The sequence below is a fragment of the Gadus chalcogrammus genome, chromosome 12, assembly GCF_026213295.1.
Source record: "Gadus chalcogrammus isolate NIFS_2021 chromosome 12, NIFS_Gcha_1.0, whole genome shotgun sequence".
NCBI classification, from domain to species: domain Eukaryota; kingdom Metazoa; phylum Chordata; class Actinopteri; order Gadiformes; family Gadidae; genus Gadus; species Gadus chalcogrammus.
Window position 1 is genome coordinate 31,473,459 of NC_079423.1, and position 21,812 is coordinate 31,495,270.

The window sequence follows — 21,812 nt, forward strand, 5'->3', positions numbered from 1 at the left end:
CAGTGCCTTGGAGGGGCTGTTATTTACTAAATATGGGAAGAATGACGCAAAGCTTGAGCTTAATCTGGAACAAACCTGACGTCATCCAGCCCATCTGAAGATTTCCGCTCACCAACACTGAACTTTTTTTATTCAATAGCTTTACGTTCAACCAAAAAGATGAATTGCGGTACTCTAAACCAACAAGCTGTACAGCATTCTAAAAGATTATTGCAGATGCTAGAAACAATGAAACGACTGATTAGGTTTACTACGCTGATTTTAGATAACACTCTTGATCATTTAATTGCTCGCATTTAAAGAAAAGTCATATTTTATAACTTGGGCTATAACAGACGTGTTATTCCATCAGCTATACATAAAATCTACCAATGTTTTTTTTATATTGCGTGTTGAAACGAGCCTGGAACTCGAGCATTACATTGCTGTAGCTTTAATTGTAAATATCACTTACCATCTTAAAAAGGCCAAATTATTTGTAAAATGATGCATCTGAAAATTAAGGCATTCAAATGTTATACTGGTCCAAATTATATTATGAATATGCTGTCGCAGACCTTCCTTGGAACAAAAAGGTGGGAATCGCTGCTCCACGACATACTTGCAGTGTTCAGGGTACGGAGTTTATATTGGGTTTTGGTGCCCTCTTCTGTTCAGAGTTGGAACTTGAACCGTCGTCTCTCCCGGCAGCCACCGCGGCTCTTCCACTAACAACATGGACGAAGATGGAGGAACAGCAACACGTATTCAACGACCTGCGAGAAGTCGAGTCTTTTATCGAACAAAACGAAGCCGCCACCATGACTAAGTTTGTGGTGTACGGGACACATGCTTCGTTTTTTGATAATAGTAAGTAACAAGGTTATTTAGCGACGGATACATTGAATTCAAGCGAAGTTAGGTTGTAGTGAGTCGTAGCCAGCTCATGTTATCTAGTCCTCCACTGTGGGTCGTTTCCTGATGTTTAACTGATCAGGCTTTGCTAATCCAACATGCAGTGTGGCAACCGACGTCCAACACCCGTGTGTTCTGGGAGTGGAGTAGGGGAGAGGGCACCCCGACCATCGCCTTCACCGGCACCCCGTTCATGTTCATCGGGACGAAGGAGATGGGATGTCATCTGGGGAGAGACATCTCCGAGAGCAAGAAGCGGAAGGAGAAACCCGACGTGTTGAATGTAAGTAATGCTCTTTTGTGTAGGTAAACCAATGGACCCTCCTTTAGTGTTTATTGGTGGTTACTTTGATAGCGATCCTCCTCTGGTGACTGACCCTAACCCCCAACACATTGAGATGTTTATCTCAGGGTAGAAGACCATCTAACATCACAGGACATGACTAACATCACAGGACATCACTAACATCACAGAACATGACTAACATCACAGGACATCACAGGACATGACTAACATCACAGGACATCACAGGACATGACTAACATCACAGGACATCACTAACATCACAGGACTTGACTAACCTGTGACAGATAACGCCATTAGTGAGAATATGAGGGTATTTGCCTTCTAATCACACCGTGTCCAGATAGGACAGGACAAGATATGTCTTACAATCGATACTTGTATCACGCCTCACCCGAAAATGTATAGATAATCGAAAGGAAATAGATATATTATAACGAGGAAGTCGAGCATGTTGAAAAAAAATAATTTGATTCATTTGAAAGTCCTCTCCCATGTAATTTGCCCTCTTGAATAATGCACTGGTGCTTTGTCGATACGCTGAGAGGCAAGCATTGAAACGCATTTCTGGAGAAACAAACATTTAAACCCCATTCTTGTGTCCTAGGTTTTAACAAAACAATTATTTTTTCTCTCCTACAATTCATCGTAGGATAACGCCGGTGCCAGGAAACGAAGAAAGCGTAAGAGTGTGCAAGATTGCAAAAAAATCGGCTGTCCTGCAATTCTGACCGTCACCAGAATTGCAGCTTTCCCCCAGTTCAAGGTGAGCCCCCATAGTGATGCACCTTTGGTAATTTTCACTAAATATGCAGAATCACTTTCTCCTTTTCTACATTGTATCATAGCAAGCTATCACAATTCATCATTGTATCATTCCCACCCCTCATACGCTCTTATTGTATGTCGTACTTAGTTGTGTAGTATCTTATCCTAGCTGTCTTTGTTGTGTACGGCACTTGGTTCTATGAACGTCCTTACTGTACAGACAGCAATATATATTTGTTTCTAATTCTTCGGGCAAATGTACTTATTGTAAATTGCTTTGGATAAAAGCGTCTGCTAAACGCCCGACGCTTGTGATTGTGAGGTTGTTTTACAAATTGCCTTTCCATTACAGATTGTGGACAATAAGGACCGGACGAAGCGGGCGGCTTCAGCCCGGCTGAAACAGGCCCTGCAGAGAGACCCCGTGATCTGGGAGAACGTTTACATCATCAAGACTCCGTCGCCAAGCGCCCACACGGGCCACGCCGTCAACGGGGAGCTCATCTGGTCCAGGAAGACGTTTGTGAGGAAGGAATGTTCTGATCTCCTGAAACACCTCACGGAGAAGGTGCATCTGGTGGACGAGCAGAGGGGGCTGGAGCACATCAAGAAGAAGCTGCTGGATCTCATGGACGACGTTCAGCCCATGATTCCACTCGAAGCTCGGATTCCTCTGAGTGACGTTAGTGAGGGAGAGAAACGACTCAAAGGCTCGTCCTCCAAAGCAAAGACTGTGGGCGGCCTGAACACGAACTCAGTCAACTGTGGAAGCACTGAGGTCCACCTGCAGGGTAAATGTCAAATGGAAAGCACCAATCCAGCCTGAACGAAGGACCAGCCAATAGCCATACCAGCAGCCTGGCTGCCCCTGCTGGCCTGCGACCCAAACACCAACAACTAAATCTAGATCATGATCAGTGACACATTAGGAATATCAAATATTGTACTTATTTTATCTGACGCAACTGAATTTGTAATTTGTCAATGAGGCAAATTAATTTTTATTTGTGTATCCTATAGACCGAGGAGGGACACATTCCTGCCTCCCAACATGGTTGGTTCATGTTCTGATTATGTTTGATGGAGGTGAATCTAGTTGACGTCCTCCATTTGAATTCCACTCCCGGAGGTTTTCCTCAACAGCCGTTCTAGCCACTGTTCCAATACAGTCAATTTGGGATTTAGCCATCGTATGGCCCTGCGACTGAAGATGCTTGGCTGAATTATTTAATTTCATTAGTAAAGGTCTAAAGGGTTGACTCATTTCACACAGTATTCCACCCGCTTGACCACGGCTACACTTCCACCCCAAGTTTAAGTGAAGCAATAGAAGAAAATAATTTGAATGGAGCCACTGAGCTGAACAATGCATAGTATAGCTTCTTGGGGAAATGATTGTGTTGTGTCAAAACATCTTCCGTACTGCCATTATGCTGAAACAGTAATAAATTAGTTATGCTCTTTGCACATAAGTCCCCCTTCATCTTTGTGTCATCTTGCCAAATGATCATCTGACTAATTGACTTGCCTTGATGTATATACTCTATTCATACAAATGTGCTACATTGAAAACAGTGGACAAATGTGGGTTAATAATAATTGATATTTTATAATAAATAAAATAATCTTGCAAACAAAAGGAAATCAGAACAAACATAGAATATATATATGTAGAGAGATATAATACAAGCCACATGGCCTTTCAGCAGTATTTAGATAATCCTAATGACCTAATCAAACCATGTAGAACACCAATGAAGTCCTATTGATCCTACTCAAACAGTGTTTATTTAATTTCAAGCCCCAAAATATCCAGTCTCGGTACCTATTTGGTCGTCCACTTCCTCTGAACTCTGGTTGGCTTCCTCGTTTTGGTCAATTGGACCGGAGAAGCTTTGATTGGCTGTTATGGGGAACTCATGGCTTAACAATGACGTTGTTGAAGACGTTACTGAGACTGGTACAGGTACTGCATGAGAAGAAACCTGTATTCAGACATGAGAGGGCGACAGCACAGCATGTGTTCATTGTAGCCACTGAAATACAGCACAGTATGTGTTCACTGTAGTGAATCATTCATAGGTTCACTGTAGCCAGTGAATCACAGCATAGGTCTATGGTAGCCAGTGAAGTTGATCTACGAGTCAATTCCACCCCATGGTCCCTCTCTTCTCCAGTTAGACCAGAATGAACCAATAACTACATGCTCAAATAGGTTTCAAATACAATCTGAATGGTGTAAGTTGTAGAGGTTTATCCTCACCACTATGGGATGTTCATATTGCCCCGGAGCACTGGAACCAGGCTGAACCGGTACATCTCCTTCAGGTCCGGCCACACGCAACAATATCTCCATATGGCCCACCTCAATCAAACACTCATGTTAGGACGAGGAACAATATCCATTTACAATACCATCTTGTGTTCCCCTCCTAGTTGATCATATACCAACCTATTTCTGGTATCAAATCAATTATATTAATTTGACAATGTTAAGGGTAAGGTATGTAAGGTATGGCAAATATGCCATTAATATGTTCTTAACAATGCTACCTGTGGCACAGAGTCGAGGTCGACTTGATGTTTGGCCGGTGTAACTGGAAGGCTGCGAACCGGAACCTTCCAATAACCCCTGTGGAGCTGAAAACCAGGTAGGTAAAGTGCTATGTATGGATACTGCCATATACATTTGAGTTTAATCCCTTTACTTATTCATTGGGAGAAACATAGGAATAACATCCCATTCTGCAGTCTTGTCTTTAGCGGCAGCTATGCTGGAAGATAAAGTGTTCTGCCCGTGTTTCAGAGGTAGTGTGGCCTGGGATCATGGGAGTTAGTACCTGGCTGTTTAGGTCAAAGAGCTCCAGCCGTGCCCAGCCCAGAGACATCATCTCCTGCCTCCTGGGACCGTGGCGCGCCCCTGGCCCGTGGACCTCCAGCACCAGGCAGAGGCCGGGGTACGGGCAGAGTCTGGAACAGAGGAGGGGAGAGTCTGTACAGGTTCTCACAGGATGGGAAGTATGATAGCAAACCACCTTAAACATAGATAAATCTGAAAAGTAGGAGAATAAATCTATAAACTCATGTTTTAATTTGCTATTGTGTGCCAATGTTCAATCCTAGAGTGGAACCCATGCTAAAGATCACTAACACTCATTCCCTTTTTTGGCCAAGAAGCCCATTGATTGTAATTATTATATTTCAATCTATGCATTATATATCATTTATTTTAATTCAACCAGGAGTAAAAAGGTTTTACTTCAGGTAAAATAATGCACAAAAATAGAAAATCTCTAATACGAAAAGTATTAACATTTAAAGTACAGTCCATGGAACTAATGACAAGTGTACTTTCCTGGGTACCGGCTGTTTGACCAGCAGGGGGGCGTAGCCTCCTGGGGGCAGTTGTTGGGAAAAGGGCATTTCTACCCCCGGTTGACACAGGACACAGGGCAGGGGGGCCGGCAGCCCCACCTGCTGCTCCCCCAGGTAGAGAGACGACACCAGACGAAGCATGCTCAGCCTCGCATCAATACCAACCACCATGTCGTAGAAAAGGACTAACTCCACCCTGCAACAAAGCCAAACCATCATCATTACATCGTCAGAGAATGACGATTTTAACACAAAGTAAAACAATAAACACTCCCGGTACAGTGTGTCGACGGGTGACAAGCTCCACCGTTCTGCTGCCTAGTTCTTCTAACAGAGACGACCGACCGACTGTAGACTGTCAACAAGGTCGTCAACGTCGAAAAGTTAACTAGCATCTGTAGCGTAGTCTACACAAAATGTACATATGTTGTTATGACCTCAGAATGTCTGTAAATGGTGATAATGAGTGTGACGCTGGGCGAGGGTTCAGTCAACGAACCGCGGGTCACGGCGGTCCATCCGCGGAACGTCCCCGGGGGCGGAGTCATATCCTTCGTCTACGGAGCGCGTCCACCTCACCTGGCATTATGCAGGAGAAAATATACGTAAAAATTAAAAAAAATATTAATCAAATCTTGTATGTTTATATCTTGTGCGCCAACAGCAAGCTCTCTCTATTTATATAATTGTGTAGGATTGTGTAATAAAATTAATTCATATTGTGTGATTCAATTCAATATACAATAAAATTGTGAGTGAAAAAGTGCACAACGATACAAAATGAATGTCTGTGTGTGTGTGTGTGAGTGTGTGAACCAGGAGAGCCAGGACCAGGGCATGAGCAGGAGTACTCACCAGGGGGTTTGGTGCCTGCTGGGCGGGGTAAACCGGGGGAGGTGGGCGCTGTGATGGAGGTGGGGGTGGAGGGGCCTGTCTGCACGTCCTGGCCACGCCCCTGCTCCTCTCTCTGATCTCCAGGTGAAGAGCCTCCATCTCTGCCTTGATGTCCACCATGCAGTAGAGCTGTTCCTGCTGAAGCTCCGCCTCCACCAGAGAGAGAGAGGAGGAGCCTGCATGGACACATCCACACAGATGACGCTCTCAGGGACGCCAGACATGTGAACAAAGAGACAGCAGATCAGAGCTGAAAAGCAAAAGTGAATGAAGGTGTTCCTAAACTCTCCAACCAGGAGACCTGGTTGGAGAGCTTAGGAACACCTTCATTCACTTTTGCTTTTCAGCTCTGATCTGGTGTCTCTTTGTCAAACTAGGCGTCATGTTTCTGTGTGTGGCCTCTCACATCTCGCCCTCTACATTGATCACTTCACTCCCTGTCCTTGTGTGTCCCACATCTCTGATTGTCCTCACTCACCTTGATGTTTTCACCTGTCCCTCTTGACCTCTTCCCTCCTCGTGTATTTAGGCAGCTGAATTCCCTTCCTCTGTGCCAGCTCGTCTTTGTTCTTTGTATCAAGTGTCCCAATATTTCTTACGGTTCCAGGTTTTTATTACTTTCTCCCAGGACTTTTCCCCCATAATAAATGTTTGATTTTGATCAGATTTCAAGAAGGAAGACAATTTGGATAATCTATGACTAGATTTGTACGGAACTGATTTGTAAAACCAGATCATGCCCCACTATATAGAAAACGAAGGATTCAAATGTATAATTATACATTGACTGTGTCGGTGAAGGGCCACGCCACCTTGGTCTCCATAGGGCCGGACTGCTTGGATCTGAAGGATCTCGTGCTCCAGCCTCCGGTTCTCGGCCTCCAGGGCCAGCAGCTCCCGGTTCGGACCCCGGCGATAGGGCCTGACCTCTGGGCAGAGAGCACAGGACAAGGCCTCTCAGGTCCAGGGTCACACATCGTCTGGACGGAGCCGGTCCACCGCCGGACACGCAGGGACACGGCACCTTCTGTTTGCTGCCCTTCTATTGGGGATCTTTAAGTGGAAGTGATATTCAAATGACACAAACAGAAACTAAGGAAAAAAATTCTATCCTGAGTAATCTAATATCAGTCATAAATTAAACATGGTAAATCACATTCTAAATATAAAAATCGGATAAGTTGATCATTCATAAATTACCCGTCTGGAATGAAAGTACACTAACTTGGAAACCCAGCAACCATTGTTTCCATACTAGCATAACAGTTAAATCAAGAAGGTGAGGAACATCCATCCACATCAGATGTTCATGAGGACCAATCTCATCGATCCTTCCTCTCTGTGTGGACCTGAAGGACTCACTCTTCCTCCTCCCCTTGGCCTCGGCCTCTAGGGGGGCCTGCTCCAACCGCTGGGCCTCTCGCTGGAGGTCCATCATCTGGGCCAGAAGGCCCGGGTCCGACCCCCCAGACTGCACATAGGCCGCCTGCATCTCCCTGAGCAGCAGAGTGAAGCCTCATTCAACCAATCACACTCACAGGAGCCAGGGATGGTCGGTCGAAGCCCAATACCTAGTGGTTTGACTAACAAATGTTAGTTTGATTCTTGATGATGATTGTGTCCGGAGCCCCTTACCTTATCTGGGAAGAAAGAGGCCCGTCTGTAGAAGATCTTAACAGGTCAAAGTTAAGGGAATGGGCCCTATTTCGATCGGGACCAGGCTGGTTGGTGGCTATCGATTCGACCCTAATCAAACAAAACCTTCATAGTTTGTACTTTCAGGATATTTTTCCTACACAATATCCCATGAATTGGTTTTCTTCTTTCGTGTGTGTGTGTGTGTGTGTGTGTGTGTGTGTGTGTGTGTGTGTGTGTGTGTGTGTGTGTGTGTGTGTGTGTGTGTGTGTGTGTGTGTGTGTGTGTGCTCACTGTAGTGTGTCGAGGCGCCGGGTCAGTTGTCGGAGCATTTCTTCGCTCCTGTCTTCTTTGTCCTTTTGCTGAACCAGCAGATTCTCCAGGTGACTAGCAGTGGTCTGCCCTGAAAGGGCACCCATCTGTTGGAAGAGCTCTGGTGGACTCAAACACACACACACACACACACACACACCAAAGACACAAAACACACACACACCAAACACACACAAATATACATAGAAGAGAAGGAGACACATGCACTGCACAGAGGTACTTTGGCCTAAAGTTTCTCCCCAAAACGGTTCTGTTCAGACCTCACCTTCTCTCTGGCGCTGCAGCTGCTGGTTGTGATCGTGTATCTGGGCCAGCCGGGTCTTATGCAGCTCGGTCCTCTCCTCCATTAACCTGAGTCTGGTGTCCTGACCGGCTCGACCTCCTGGAACCTTACCGATACGAAAGCAAACGGAAGCATGAAGGATCGCAGACGCTTTTATTCAAAGCGGCTGACAATAAGTACATTTGTCAGAAGAAGGTGAAACAATATATCGCCGTCGGTTCAGTAAGGATGGTCATAGGTTCAAGTGCCAAGCAATGATAACAATTGTTAGGTTAACCCATTCCCCGTACACAACAAAGATAGGTAGGATAAGGCAGGGTCCATAGCTACCTCGTCTGAAAGGGTTTTCAGGGGATGGTTCTCTTGTCTTCTAGGTCTTTTCTCTTCTTCTACTCGGTCGGGATTGGGTGCGGCAGCAATGATTCCCTGGTTATTGTTTCTCTTCTGTTGGCAAGATTTTTGACTTCTCATCTATCACAGTATAAACACACAAACATCTTCAATTGGTTACGGGTGAAATACTCACAAGTTTGGTTAAACAATATAGGCTATTTTTACGATTACCAGTAACACTTAACAATAAGAGTATATTCATTAACAATCAATTATCATTAGTTCACACAGTAATAAGCATTATTATATAGCATTAGCATGTTGGTTAGGGATGTTGTTTGGGGTTAACGCAAATCATATTAAATAATGTAGAAATCAATACCTTAACATGAACACCAGTGGTCAATCGTTACCGGACAATGATGGAACCATTAAAAGTTAGTTAATGCCTATGACTGCATTCACAAATGAATTAATGGGAAATAATATATAAATAATTTAAAAAATGCTAAATTTATATATATCTTAGTAGTGTTACCCCTTTACATTACCTTGATGAGCTCTGGGGTCGTTGTTCTCCGAGGCTCAGCACCTATTCCACGGTCTGCGGCCTGAGTTTCAGGCTCCTTGCGTGCTGCTATGGGGTCTCCTGCAGCCTTCCCCACACAGAGCTGGGCCTGATGTCTCTGCAGCAGGCTCCCAGAGCTGAACACCATGCTGCAGTCCTCACAGAGAAGGGCCATCCTTCTCCACACTTTTTTTCAAGGTGTCAAGTTGTCAAGAAGACAATTTGGAACAGTCCCTCTTACTCCATGTTTATTCTCCAAACTATTGCTTGAGTAGTCCCAAGAAAAGTCCATTCAAAAGAGTCCAAAGAGAGAGTCTACCATAACCGGATTTAAGACTAGCTTTATAGTTTATATTGCCTAGGAAACATTGTTTGCTCGTTTTGTTTGTTTGTGGCAACTGTCACCAAGTCTAGGTCATTGTTAATGCGAGGGTGTGGAGAGCTCCATGAATGAACAATGTGTGTAAAAGTGTTCTTGAGTTAAACAAATCAATACAATTTCAAGATAGTATACAATAAAACAAAATACCATAAATGTGTGTTGTTGGTTCGGACACACATCGCCATATACACAGAGTTGAGTTCTCAACTGGTTGATTCGTTATTATTCGTTCATTCATATTATTATAATTATATGGTAACAATGATTATACGGTAAAATGTCTCGTAAATTTTACAACATAGCTAAAACCGACAAATTGTTTAGGAATTTCAGTCTGACACACATTGCAATACACTATTAGGGCATTTAGCAGACGCTTTTATCCAAAGCGACTTACATCGTTTAAAGCAGAGTAGACTTCTCAAATGCGTGATTCATTATTCATTCTTCATTCTAATTGTATTTATTAAATTAAAGAATGATAATGATGGTTAATGTCATTGTTACCATTATAATTATATCGTACCCTATCTCATACTGAACAGTGTATGCCTTGCTTGTGTAACCCCTAGCATTTCTGTCGTACTGTGGCACTCCATCAGTGTAGATTTTAAAGAAGAACTTCACGTTTCTACATTGTATTATATGATTTAATTTATTTGTTATGGCACCCAGGACTAACACAGGCAATGGTTTACTGGAAAGTATTATAGTCCTGCACATTCCACTAAAGGTCAGACGTCAAGGATTAACCCTGATTTGTGGCGTGTCTTCCTTTAAATCATTTAATTTCCCAAGCTTCTGAATCACTATAGGCTTATGTTGTTATAGTATCATAAAGCGAGTCATTTGCTGCTGTACTGATCTAAAGTTACTAGTATTCATAACTTATTATTATTATGAATTATAAATATTATTAATAATTCTTACCTATAATCATCATTAAGTTATTATTTTCTATGTGATCAGATGAAGCTGTAGTTTTCCGAAGGGTCGATGTGAACTTCTGGAACCTTCTCTGGCCTCTTCAAGGGTCTGTCTGCGACCTTCTCCGACACCTTCAGGGGTCCGGGCGTTCTACTGGCTTTGACCCTCTCCCTCTGAGGGGGGGAACTTGGGCTTACTAAAGAAAGAATGAAAGAAAGAAAATATATATATACACAGTAAGAGTTTGGTTTGATAAAGTGTTTTTTCTACAAATGTATATTAAACCACACACTTTGAATATACATATGTAGAATATACATATGTAGACGAGGTACAATACACAGTAAAAGATCTCTCTCTCTCTCTCTCTCTCTCTCTCTCTCTCTCTCTCCCTCCCTCTCTCTCTCTCTCCCTCCCTCTCTCTCTCTCTCTCTCTCCCTCCCTCTCTCTCTCTCTCCCTCCCTCCTCTGGTTCCCCACCTGGCAGTCGGATGCACTCCCCCCGGTGCCGCTGATCCCAGGCCTTCAGCTTGCAGCTCCCGGAGCAGTACAGCACCTGGTGGCAGCGGCTGCACGGCGTCAGGGTCACGAACGCCGAGCGGCCGCACTGGTAGCACGAGCCCAGAGGCGTCCTGGGAGAGACGCACACACACAGACCTTCAGAAAGGCCCCCCCCAGACTGTCTGCCCGCTGCACCCGGGATCACGCTCTCCCCGGAGCAGAGCGTGTTTCCATCAGCTGTTACCTTTTATCAAGAATCATAGGAGTCATTATTTTTCAGATGACACGTGTCTCCTAGCTCCTGTTGGATCGGCTGCCGTGTATCGAATGACCTCTACGTCACGATTAAATCAATAAATGTGGGTAAATTATTTAAATATAATTTAGTAGCAACTAGTTGCGAGGTTGCAGACGTCAACCAACTGACTAACTGACAAGCTACATCTAGAAAACATGGATCTATTAAAGAATGCAAACACACTCATTTAAATCCCCCCCATCCACAAACCACCGAAGCCATTCGCTACACTATTTTACGCTTAGATTAAAAGTGTGTGAAAGGCTTGTCTTCACTAGGATCGTCTTCACTAGGATCGTCTTCACTAGGCTTGTCTTCACTAGGCTTGTCTTCAGGCTTGTCTTCACTAGGCTTGTCTTCACTAGGCTTGTCTTCAGGCTTGTCTTCACTAGGCTTGTCTTCACTTCAGGCTTGTCTTCACTTCAGGCTCGTCTTCACGAGGCTCGTCTTCACTAGGCTCGTCTTCACGAGGCTCGTCTTCACTAGGCTCGTCTTCGCTAGGCTCGTCTTCGCTAGGCTCGTCTTCGCTAGGCTCGTCTTCGCTAGGCCCGTCTTCACTAGGCTCGTCTTCACGAGGCTCGTCTTCACTAGGCTCGTCTTCACTAGGCTCGTCTTCACTAGGCTCGTCTTCACTAGGCTCGTCTTCACTAGGCTCGTCTTCACTAGGCTCGTCTTCACTAGGCTCGTCTTCACTAGGCTCGTCTTCACGAGGCTCGTCTTCACTAGGCTCGTCTTCACTAGGCTCGTCTTCACTAGGCTTGCATGAGGCGGCTCTGAGAGCGGACACTTATATACGACATACGTAATGCCCCGTCATGTTGATGTATGCATCAGATACAATGCATGTGCCACAACAGGCAGGGGGGGTTCTCTAAGTAGAACCACATCACTCACACACAATGTGCCCTGGCCGCAGTAACGGTCTGCTTTATATGACGGGGGTCCTCCTTCCTGATGGATGATAAACCAACGCAGAGACCACGGTGTTGATGCTGTGAGAGGGGATGGGCTCACCTGGTCCTCCGCTCTCTGGCGTCGGCCCTCGTTCTGCTCTGCCACGATGCCTTGCTCTCGGCTCGGTCAGCGGGTCCACCACTAGGAGACGGGAGAGGGGCAGTGAGGGGGAGATATAGAAGAGCACAATGGGTAAAGAAATAAACAGTATAAATAAAGGACAAATCAAATGAATCAACATTAATTAACGCATTCATAAGCATTATTGTGTAGCATTAGCCTAGGGGATAGGGTTAGGGGTAGTTGGTTCGAGTTTGCATTGTAGTTCAGTTGTTGTTGGTTAATGGGACTATGGCTGGAGATCCTAATCTCCTATTGTACTCATTTTGTACAGTGGGCAGTCTGCTACACAGGTTTGATTTTAAACATCCCTGCCTCCAGGAGCAGAGGAAGTGAACACAGATTTGGGCTCGTCTGCCTTCACACTTTGGATGGAAACGTTAATTCATGTTAATTAGGGTTAAACCTAACCCTAATTAATAACCTATCAATTAATTAATACCTTGACACGTGAAACATGAACACTATCAGAAAACATTATCACCCTAAGTAAATGATGAGTAGACCATAAGTTCAAATGTATCATTAACGCTTAATACTGCATTAAATAATTGTACTTAATGGTTAACTGATGTACCTTTATTGTAAAGTTTTACCATTAACTGCTGTAAACCTGCATGAGTGCCAGCCTGTGATATTTTTGACATGTAAAAATCTTTCATCATTCATGTTTGCGTGTGCGATATACTTTTCTGTTTCACGGTCGGACACCGGAGACTCAGGTCTGCCTGTCTCCTTGGCAACGGTCGCCCTGGGGCCACGCCCCTGTGGCGTATTGGCTCCTCCCCCTTTATACACAAACTTCTCTTTGTTGTTGGCACCTATCAGAAAAACAGCTCATCAGAATCCACTGACGCACATCCCGACTCTATCAATTAGGCTCTCTTACCATCCCAAACACAAACACGCCTCCCAACACACAAACACACCTAAACACAATCCCAACAACAACACACAAATCCGCTCCAACACAAAATTTCACATCCCAAACACTACAAAACACATCCACACACACATTCAAACAACCAAGGACAATCCAAAAACACCCAAAACCATCCCCCATACCACAAACACATTAAAACATCCAAACACACATCCAAACACACATCCAAACACACATCCCAACTCACAAACTCACATCCAAACACATGTAGGAACAAAAAGACACATGCAGGCAAGAAAACCTAGTCCCATGAGCCCCACATGCCACCACATCCTTGGGGTAGGTTCGGATGTACTGCAAGGAGGCGGGGTGCGCTCCCCGGCCCCCCCGCGCCCGGCGCTCTGCCTCAGCAGGGCGGCCATCAGCCTCAGCAGCTGGCCGCGGGCCTCGTGGACGGCCCTCTCCCGCTGGCTCAGGGCGTGGTAGGAGGTGTGGGCGATACGCTGGTCCTGGGCGGGAGTTGCCACACAGAGAGGGCTGTGGTTTATATGTGCGAGTGTGTGTGTTGATATTGGTGTGTGTGTTTATATGATGTGTTGTGTTAGATGTATGTGTGTTGTATCATGTGTGGTTAATATTATGTGTGTGATCTACTTATTGTGTATGTCTGTGTGTGTCTGTGTGGTGGGGTCTGTTTGTCTGTGTCGTGTCTGTGTCTGTGTCTGTGTCCTGTGTGTCTGTGTGTGTGTGGTGTGTGTGTGTGGTGTGTGTGTGTGTGTGTGTGTGTGTGTGTGTGTGTGTGTGTGTGTGGTGTGTGTGTGTGTGTGTGTGTGTGTGTGTGTGTGTGTGTGCCTGTGTGTGTGTGCGTGCGTGCGTGCGTTACCTGGTTGAAGGTATAGTGAGCGTAGTCGACAGCTGTCCCGAAGGCTCTCTTCTGGCCTTCCCCGACCAACACGGGCATCCTGATGTCTGCCCCCGCCTTGTCTAACATATCCAACTGCAAGGAACAAATACAGAGTGGTCACAGCATGCATGCCCCCCCCCCCCCATTCTTATTATTGTTGTTGCTGTGGTTATTGTGGGTACATACCATCTTAGCCCTGTCGTGGGGGTGTCCAGTGGAGTCGTAGTCGATGTTGGTGAGGGCACACAGCGCACTGCCCACGCCTCGGCCCAGGGGAAGATTAGGGTCTGCCCCCCCCTTCAACAACAACTCCACTGCCTAGACAGGGGGGCAAGGGCATTCAGTTAGTAGGGTGAATTATAACTAATACACATTGGGATATCAAACTAAACCATCCCTCAACATGTCCTCAATTTCCTGCCACATCGTTTAACTCATCAGCCTTTACTATTAAACATATCCTGTCCCAGTGGTCAATGCACGTAGCGGCGAGCTCACTCCTGGGTTTGTTTCAGGGCGTTAGTGTGAGAGTGCGTTGTCACCATGTCGTTGCCGCTAGCGATGGCCAGGGAGAGCGGGGAGTGGCCACTCCACAGGAGGTGAGTTCTGGCCCTCCGGGAGAGCAGCAGCGACACCACCTCGCTGGCATTCTGCACACACACACACACACACACACACACACACACACACACACACACACACACACACACACACACACACACACACACACACACACACACACACACACACACACACACACACACACACACACACACACACAAATCGCTCGTCAATTCCAAAGCGTTGCAAGACATCGGCTCCAAATCCTACATGTGAGATAAACACAGCGCGACTGTTGAGCGCAGTCTTCTCTCGTCGGTGAACGGGCGAACACCCACGCTGTGGTCGGTGTCCCTCTGGCAGGCCAGGTGCAGGGCGGTCCGACCCCCTTCTGGGGGGGCCCCGGGGAAGCCGTCCTCGGGGTCGGGGCCCCAGGATGGGGGGGCCAGGGTCTTGTTCCCGAGAGCCGTTTGTGTCTCGGTCCTGGTCTGTGCATCAATATCAAACAGGAGCTCCCAGAATTATATACAAATATTCACAATTGGCGTATATAACCCAATTAGCAGCATTTTATTAAATTATCATATAATACCAAACCCTGGTAGGATTATGTAAGAAAAGACTAGGATACATCAGTATCCTCCCTAGGAACTTTACCCAGGGACTAGTAACCTTTGGAGGTACTCGTGCAACATTTATTCTAACCCCCTAAAGGCTCGGGGGAGTACTTAACAGAAGTACATGGACTTTGGGGAGGGGCTTGTAGCGCTGAACATCTCTGATTGGTCGAGTACAAAAAAAGATTGTTCAGCCATTTCAACTCTGCAGCAGCAGAGTGACAGACTTTAGGCCGTAGGGAAACGGCTGACAACCAGGGGCTGAAGGAACCGATTAGTCCCTGGAGATGGAGTCCCTGGTCCTCAAGGCCGCGGGTCATTGCGGTGGAACCGCGGCTCAACAAGCACCTTATCCAGATGATAGACGTCCTCCTGGTCTAGTGCCTGGGCATCAGCGTCAGCCATGGCGTGCAGGAGCAGCTCTGTTATGCTGGGGCCCTCAGGGCCCGACAAGCCTGCAGCGACGTGAAGGGGATATAGGCCCTTCCACTGCAAAACAAACGCGCACACACACACACACACACACACACACACACACACACACACACACACACACACACACACACACACACACACACACACACACACACACACACACACACACACACACCTGACTCCTCAGTGGGATTACGCAGTGATTGTTCAGTGTACAAGAAATACTGGTCTCCAGAGGGGTGTGTCCTCACCACAGAGGGGAGGGGTTACCTCACCTCAGAGGGGCGTGTCCTCACCTCAGAGGGGAATGGTGTGTCCTCACCTCAGAGGGGAGGGGTGTGTCCTCCCCTCAGAGGGGCGTGTCCTCCCCTCAGAGGGGTGTGTCCTCACCTCAGAGGGGCGTGTCCTCACCTCAGCGGGGAGGGGCCTGTCGGTCTGCGCTCCACGCTGCAGCAGAGCCCGGACCGCCTCTACGTGCGCCGCCTTGATGGCGAGGAACAGAACGGGCATGGGCAGCCTGGAGGCGTTGGGGTCGGACCCCCTCTGCAGCAGCAGGCTCAGGGTGCTCCAGCGAGCGCGGTGCCTGCAGACACACGCACAACGGTGACCCTCACGCTGCATGGAGGTGGACGTGTCAGACTCTGATACACCAACGATGAAACAATATGAATGAGCCTGCCGCTTAACACGTTTAGTTATCTTTTTTATCTGCGCGAGTTGTTTCGCAAAAGGTATTGACGTCTGTTTAGTGTCACGTCTAAAGTCGAGGGTTGGGAACGAGGGTTCCAGATGACCTCGATGGTTCCTAATCGGCAGAAAGCAGGGAGCAGTCCCTCACTCCGTCTTCATGGCGGCCATCCTGCGGAGGGTCTCGTGGCTGTGGGTTCGAGGGGGGACTCCGATGCGGCTCAGCGCTTCGGCCGTGTGCTGCATCCCTTCCTCGGTCACCGGGATGAAGAAGCTCTCCAGGGACTGCGCCGAGTTAAAGACCGGACGGTCCGCTTCGTCCAAGAACCGCTAAACGACAGGGGGACGTTCGTATATATATATAAATAGATATATAATTAACATCATGAGATGCACCTGTGATTGACCCTTCCATTACACCTCTGTGATAAAGGTCCATACAGCAGTGTTGCCAGATTGGACCAGATTTCCCACCCGATCCGGCCCAATCTGGCAACACTGCCATTCAGTTGCACAGGCTAGTTGCACTCCGTTAGCGGTCAGAACCTCCGTGCTTTGTACCTTAACACCTGCTGCCAACGCCACTCCTCTGGTAGCCCTGGCTCCACCCCCTCGCCAGACGACACTGCCCAACGGGATGTGGCCGTCCAGCACTTGGAGAGAGCGGAGCTGGCCCGGGACCTCCTCTCCCCCCTCTGACTCCGGGAGGCTCCCCTGCTGGCTGTCCTCAGGGGTGCTGCTGTCTGAGTCTCCGTGCTGCTCGTTGATCTCCGGGTCAGCCCTGGGGGGGCTGGGGGGGCGAGGGGGGCTGTCGACTGGTGGCGGTGGAAGCGATGCCTCCTGATACACAGAGAGGAGGACGTTGATAAGTCTGTTGTTTTTTAAGTGTTATTAAAAAAAACCTGTAATGGGTAAAAATGTAATTGGCCATTTAGGTGATTGAAATGAATGATGTGCTACAGCTATGCAGAGTCCGGGTCCTGCGTGATGGTCGGTGGACACGAGACAATCTTGTGTCTTCCGTTTCCACTTGGGAAGCTTAAGCAACATGGAAATGAAAAAGAAGAAGCAATAGAAACCAACTACGTACGCACTTATTCCCCTTTACATTGGAATACCACAAATATTACAGAGGATATTAACAATGACGCCAATTATTTTGCGGACTGTTAGTTTGATTTTAACTGACTTGATTTAAAATGAGTCGCCTCATCTGATCAGGCAGAGGCTAGAAGGACAGGACACCGATGGTACAGTTGTCCTAATTCCCTGTGGGTTGGGTCCATGTGGCAGACAGTGGGTGTTTTATTTGACATGGTATCTACCGGTTCTGCGGTCGACAGGGTCGGGGGTATTGCCTTCTCGGCCAGGGTGGTGTGAAGGGACTGAAAGGGGTAGTAGAGGACGTGGCACACGGCGAGTGCGTTCATGCCCTCGCAGTTCAGGTGATCGACGTCAGCGCCCGTATCGAGCAGCAGGTGGATGACCGCATCGTGGCAGTTAACCTCAGAAAAGCAAACAGTACGCACGATTAAATAAACCATAAGTAACACAATAATTGTACAGCTCTAAAGTGTAAAGGGTTTACCGTAGCAGCCGTGAGGGCAGTATGGCCGCGGGCATCGCTGACGTCGGGGCTGACCCGTCGGGTTCGAAGGATCCGGTTGACCTCGTGGCGGTCGCCCTCGCCGGCCTTCTGGATCAGCAGCTCTGAGCTGAGCTCCAACGGGCCCTTAGGGCCAAACGGGCTCCGGGAGAGAGACAGGACGGACCTCACGTCCCAACACACCCGCACTGTCTCTAGCCTGGCACACATGCACACACACACGCACACGCACACACACACACACACACACACACACACACACACACACACACTTTAAACTAATCCACAAATAAACATGTTGAACCTTGATATTATTATTAATTTCAGGTACCTCATTAAGGTCATTCTTTCTAATAGTTGACGTTTGCTGAACTTAACGGAACCTCTACACCGAGTGACATTCACCGCAGTGAATAAAAGTCATGAACACAAAGAACACCGTGGTCATCCAAACTGAAACAACATGGCGGACTGTCGTCCGCTGCACGCTCTCTTCTGACGTGTGCTCGGACGCACCCCACCTCACGCACGTCGTATGCACTTCAGGGAGAGCCCCGCATTACCCTCCGCCCCCTCCCTGCTGCCCCCCCCACCTGTGTCTGCGGACGTGGGCCTGCATGCGGAGCTGCCAGGGCAGGCTGGGGGCGGGCGCTGGCTCCGTGTCCGGCTCCCACAGCGCGCCGAAGAAGCTGCGGTCAAGCTCCCTCCGGAAGCTGGGGGGCAGCGGCAGGTGGTCCCCGTCAGCGGAGTAGTACTCCAGGCCGGGGGGGCGGGCCAGGCTCTCCTCGGACAGCCGGTCAGCGAGGGGGGTGTCCGAGGGGTCCTGGGGGGGGGGGGGGGGGCAGGGGGAAAATTAGCTATGTTTGTTAGCATTAGCATTCAAACACCTCATTTCTACATATTATATTTAAGGGATTTTGCTGCTGGCGCTTTTATCAAAATCGACTTAGAACCGCTCGTACACACGTCCACGGCGGAGTGACCCAGGCCGGGCGACAGCCACCCAGCCGGGAGGAGTCTCGCTCAGGGACACCTCGATACTCAGCTAGGAGGAGCAGGGGATCGAACTAGCGACCTCTGGTCACCCGCCCTACCTCCTGAGCTACTGTCACCTCACCCCCCCATTTAACTAAACGTTGATGTTGATTTACTCTGCTAAGTGAGAAACAATATGAGGTGTCACACTGGTGAAGGCGACCACAGGAAACATAATATAGCTGAAGGAGAAAGGCTCTTCTAAGTGGGGTCAACTCAAGAGTCCATAAAGTCAAGTGGGTGTTTATGGCCCAAGCTTACCTTGGAGACTGGCTTTGTAGCAGTAGACAAAAGAAAAGGCTGAGGAGGAAAGGGCAGAAGAATGAAATGAAATGAGATGCCCTGTGGGTAAAATGATTGGGCAAATGATGGTTGTAAAAGTTACGGTTAGGGACTAGAAAGTGTGCTTGAAGATGGACAAAATAAAAAGCTAAACACATGATTTTATAAACAAAGATAATATGTATCTGTTGTTCAATATTTACCTTATTATATGAGATAATTTAAGTTATCAATACCGTCGATAATGAGCGCGTGCATGAAAATAAAATACACTACAATACCAAACATGAATTCCAAACTGTCAATGTATTCCATAATATGGAAAGTGTATCCTCTCTCCCCAGAGAGTTGGGGCCAAAGCTCTACGGTACCATGGCCAGGGGGTCTATAGCAGCAGCAGGAGGAGGGCCCATGTAGGCAGCATACTCTGGAAAGCTGCTTAGGCTGAAGCCCCCTTCCAGGGAGGTACAGAGCCTGACCAGGTGCTCCCCACGCCACAGACCCACATCCTGACGGCCGTCAGGGTGAGTTAACACACCTGGGCCAAACTTCTGGTGAGCATGGTACAGGCCCTGGAGAGGAGAGGAGGGGAGGGGAGGGGAGGGGATAGGAAAGAGGACAGGAGACGAGGAGAGGAGAGGAGGGGACGAGAGGAGGGGGGGGACGAGAGGGGGGAGAGGAGAAGAGAGGAGGAAAGGGAGGGGAGAAGAGGGGGAGAGTGGGGGGTAGAGGAGAGAGGGGAGAGGGGAGAGGGGAGAGGAGAGGAGAGGAGAGGAGAGGAGAGGAGAGGAGGAGAGAGGAGAGAGGAGAGGAGACGGAAAACAGAATAAAAAACAAAGAAAGTGAAGAGGTGGAAAAAAGAAAGAAAAGTAAAACCTTTCCTGAATCCTTCCATATACATTGTATCGGGATCCATACCTGAAAGCTGGATCCATCAGGGAACTCCTTCCTTCCAAATCCATCCTTCTTGTTGAGGTAGAACTTGCCAGTAAACTTGTGGCCTGAGGGCCAGCTGTAAACCCCTTCACCATGGCGGTAGTCTCTATAAAACGCACCCTCATAACACTGCACACAAAAACACACACGGAGGGAACGGACAGGCTATGTATTACAGGGAATCCATCAACTAATCCTGGAGCCTAGACGGGATAGTTGTAGTGAGTTGCTATTGCAAACACCTCTATCCGTTTCCGAACAATGAAGCTACATATCCATCTTCCTAGTTATCGCACAGAAAGATAAGGCCTATTAAGATATGTAATTCATTTATGATTAAACAGCAAACATTTTAATTTGAGTGTAGCTTTGGGTAATTATAAAATCGCTAACTTCTGCTGTTATGGGTCAATGATTGTCCATTGCAGAAACAAAAAAAAGGTGTTTTACTTAATTACTTAAGGGTTAAGATAAGCAAAAAACAACACTGGGCAGATCTAGCAAGGAACCCCAAGATAATCTCACAGCAGAAGATTAAAGGTTTATCAACATTTGATGGCTTTTGATGGTGTTTTTGTGGTTATTTCCAGTGTCCAACTCCAGCCAACATTTATTCAAACATTACATATTTGACAGCATCGCAAAACTAGCTTTAAGGTTGGAGTTATTTATGAAACAACGTGAACAGAACGTGTGTTGGAAAGTCTGGGTCTTCGAGTGGAGACCAGACTGGAGACCAGACCTTACCTCTCCGTTCCTCCAGGTGAACCGGCCCGGGCCGTGTCTCAGACCGTTCAGGTACTCCCCTTCATACCTGGATCCGTCGGGCCACTCCTGCACCCCGTGGCCCTGCCTCATGTCGCCCCACATCGGACTGGTCCACTTCGTCAACCAGGGTCTGCCCTGGTCGAGGGGTTCACCGCCACCGCACTGGGACAGCATTTCAGAAGGGATCTTTGTGGCAGACCGAAGCGATCAGGGCTTCAGTTCAGAACAGGAGAGGTCGTTGGGACTAAAGTTCCCGACGGCTGGGTTCACTGTCATGGCTGGTTGTCTAGACAACCGCGCTTTTCCCTCCTCGCTCTCGTTCCTCGATTCCTCGAAGCATGTCAACAGTGGGCCGTTCTCAGGGAAACGTGTCACACCGGGATCCCACATACCCTACCCGGGCAACCAACGACCGGGCAACCGACACGGCCTGCAGCGAGAACCGATACAATTTACATTTAGGGGATTTACTGACGCTTTTATCCAAAGCGTCTTACAACTAATCATTCACACATTCACACATTCACTAA

At 47.6% G+C, this 21,812-nt stretch overlaps 3 protein-coding genes across 3 annotated transcripts; 1 reads left to right on the top strand and 2 right to left on the bottom strand.

Moving 5' to 3' along the window:
- The first annotated feature begins 695 nt into the window (after positions 1 to 695).
- On the top strand, positions 696 to 3,579 carry LOC130393957 (uncharacterized). Its single transcript, XM_056604732.1, has 4 exons — positions 696 to 849; positions 999 to 1,177; positions 1,851 to 1,964; positions 2,319 to 3,579. Exons 1-4 carry the CDS (start codon positions 726 to 728, stop codon positions 2,790 to 2,792), a joined length of 891 nt encoding a protein of 296 aa, XP_056460707.1. The 5' UTR covers positions 696 to 725; the 3' UTR covers positions 2,793 to 3,579.
- ccdc17 (coiled-coil domain containing 17) lies at positions 3,451 to 9,562 on the bottom strand. The gene is made up of 13 exons (XM_056603316.1): positions 9,371 to 9,562; positions 8,817 to 8,930; positions 8,469 to 8,592; positions 8,165 to 8,303; positions 7,871 to 7,981; positions 7,598 to 7,731; positions 7,048 to 7,164; positions 6,197 to 6,411; positions 5,841 to 5,920; positions 4,807 to 5,537; positions 4,520 to 4,606; positions 4,230 to 4,331; positions 3,451 to 3,951 (listed from the first exon to the last, which is right to left on the bottom strand). The coding sequence occupies exons 1-10, from the start codon at positions 9,560 to 9,562 to the stop codon at positions 5,282 to 5,284; spliced, it is 1,482 nt and encodes a 493-aa protein (XP_056459291.1). The 3' UTR covers positions 3,451 to 3,951; positions 4,230 to 4,331; positions 4,520 to 4,606; positions 4,807 to 5,281.
- On the bottom strand, positions 9,382 to 21,795 carry ankmy1 (ankyrin repeat and MYND domain containing 1). Its single transcript, XM_056603317.1, has 20 exons — positions 21,262 to 21,795; positions 20,497 to 20,643; positions 19,950 to 20,150; positions 19,558 to 19,596; positions 18,855 to 19,084; positions 18,244 to 18,460; positions 17,981 to 18,160; positions 17,217 to 17,495; positions 16,807 to 16,985; positions 16,380 to 16,551; positions 15,882 to 16,022; positions 15,255 to 15,404; positions 14,898 to 15,005; positions 14,542 to 14,673; positions 14,335 to 14,448; positions 13,807 to 13,960; positions 13,257 to 13,389; positions 12,509 to 12,589; positions 11,176 to 11,327; positions 9,382 to 10,892 (listed from the first exon to the last, which is right to left on the bottom strand). The coding sequence occupies exons 1-20, from the start codon at positions 21,454 to 21,456 to the stop codon at positions 10,735 to 10,737; spliced, it is 3,162 nt and encodes a 1,053-aa protein (XP_056459292.1). The 5' UTR covers positions 21,457 to 21,795; the 3' UTR covers positions 9,382 to 10,734.
- Positions 21,796 to 21,812: the final 17 nt, after the last annotated feature.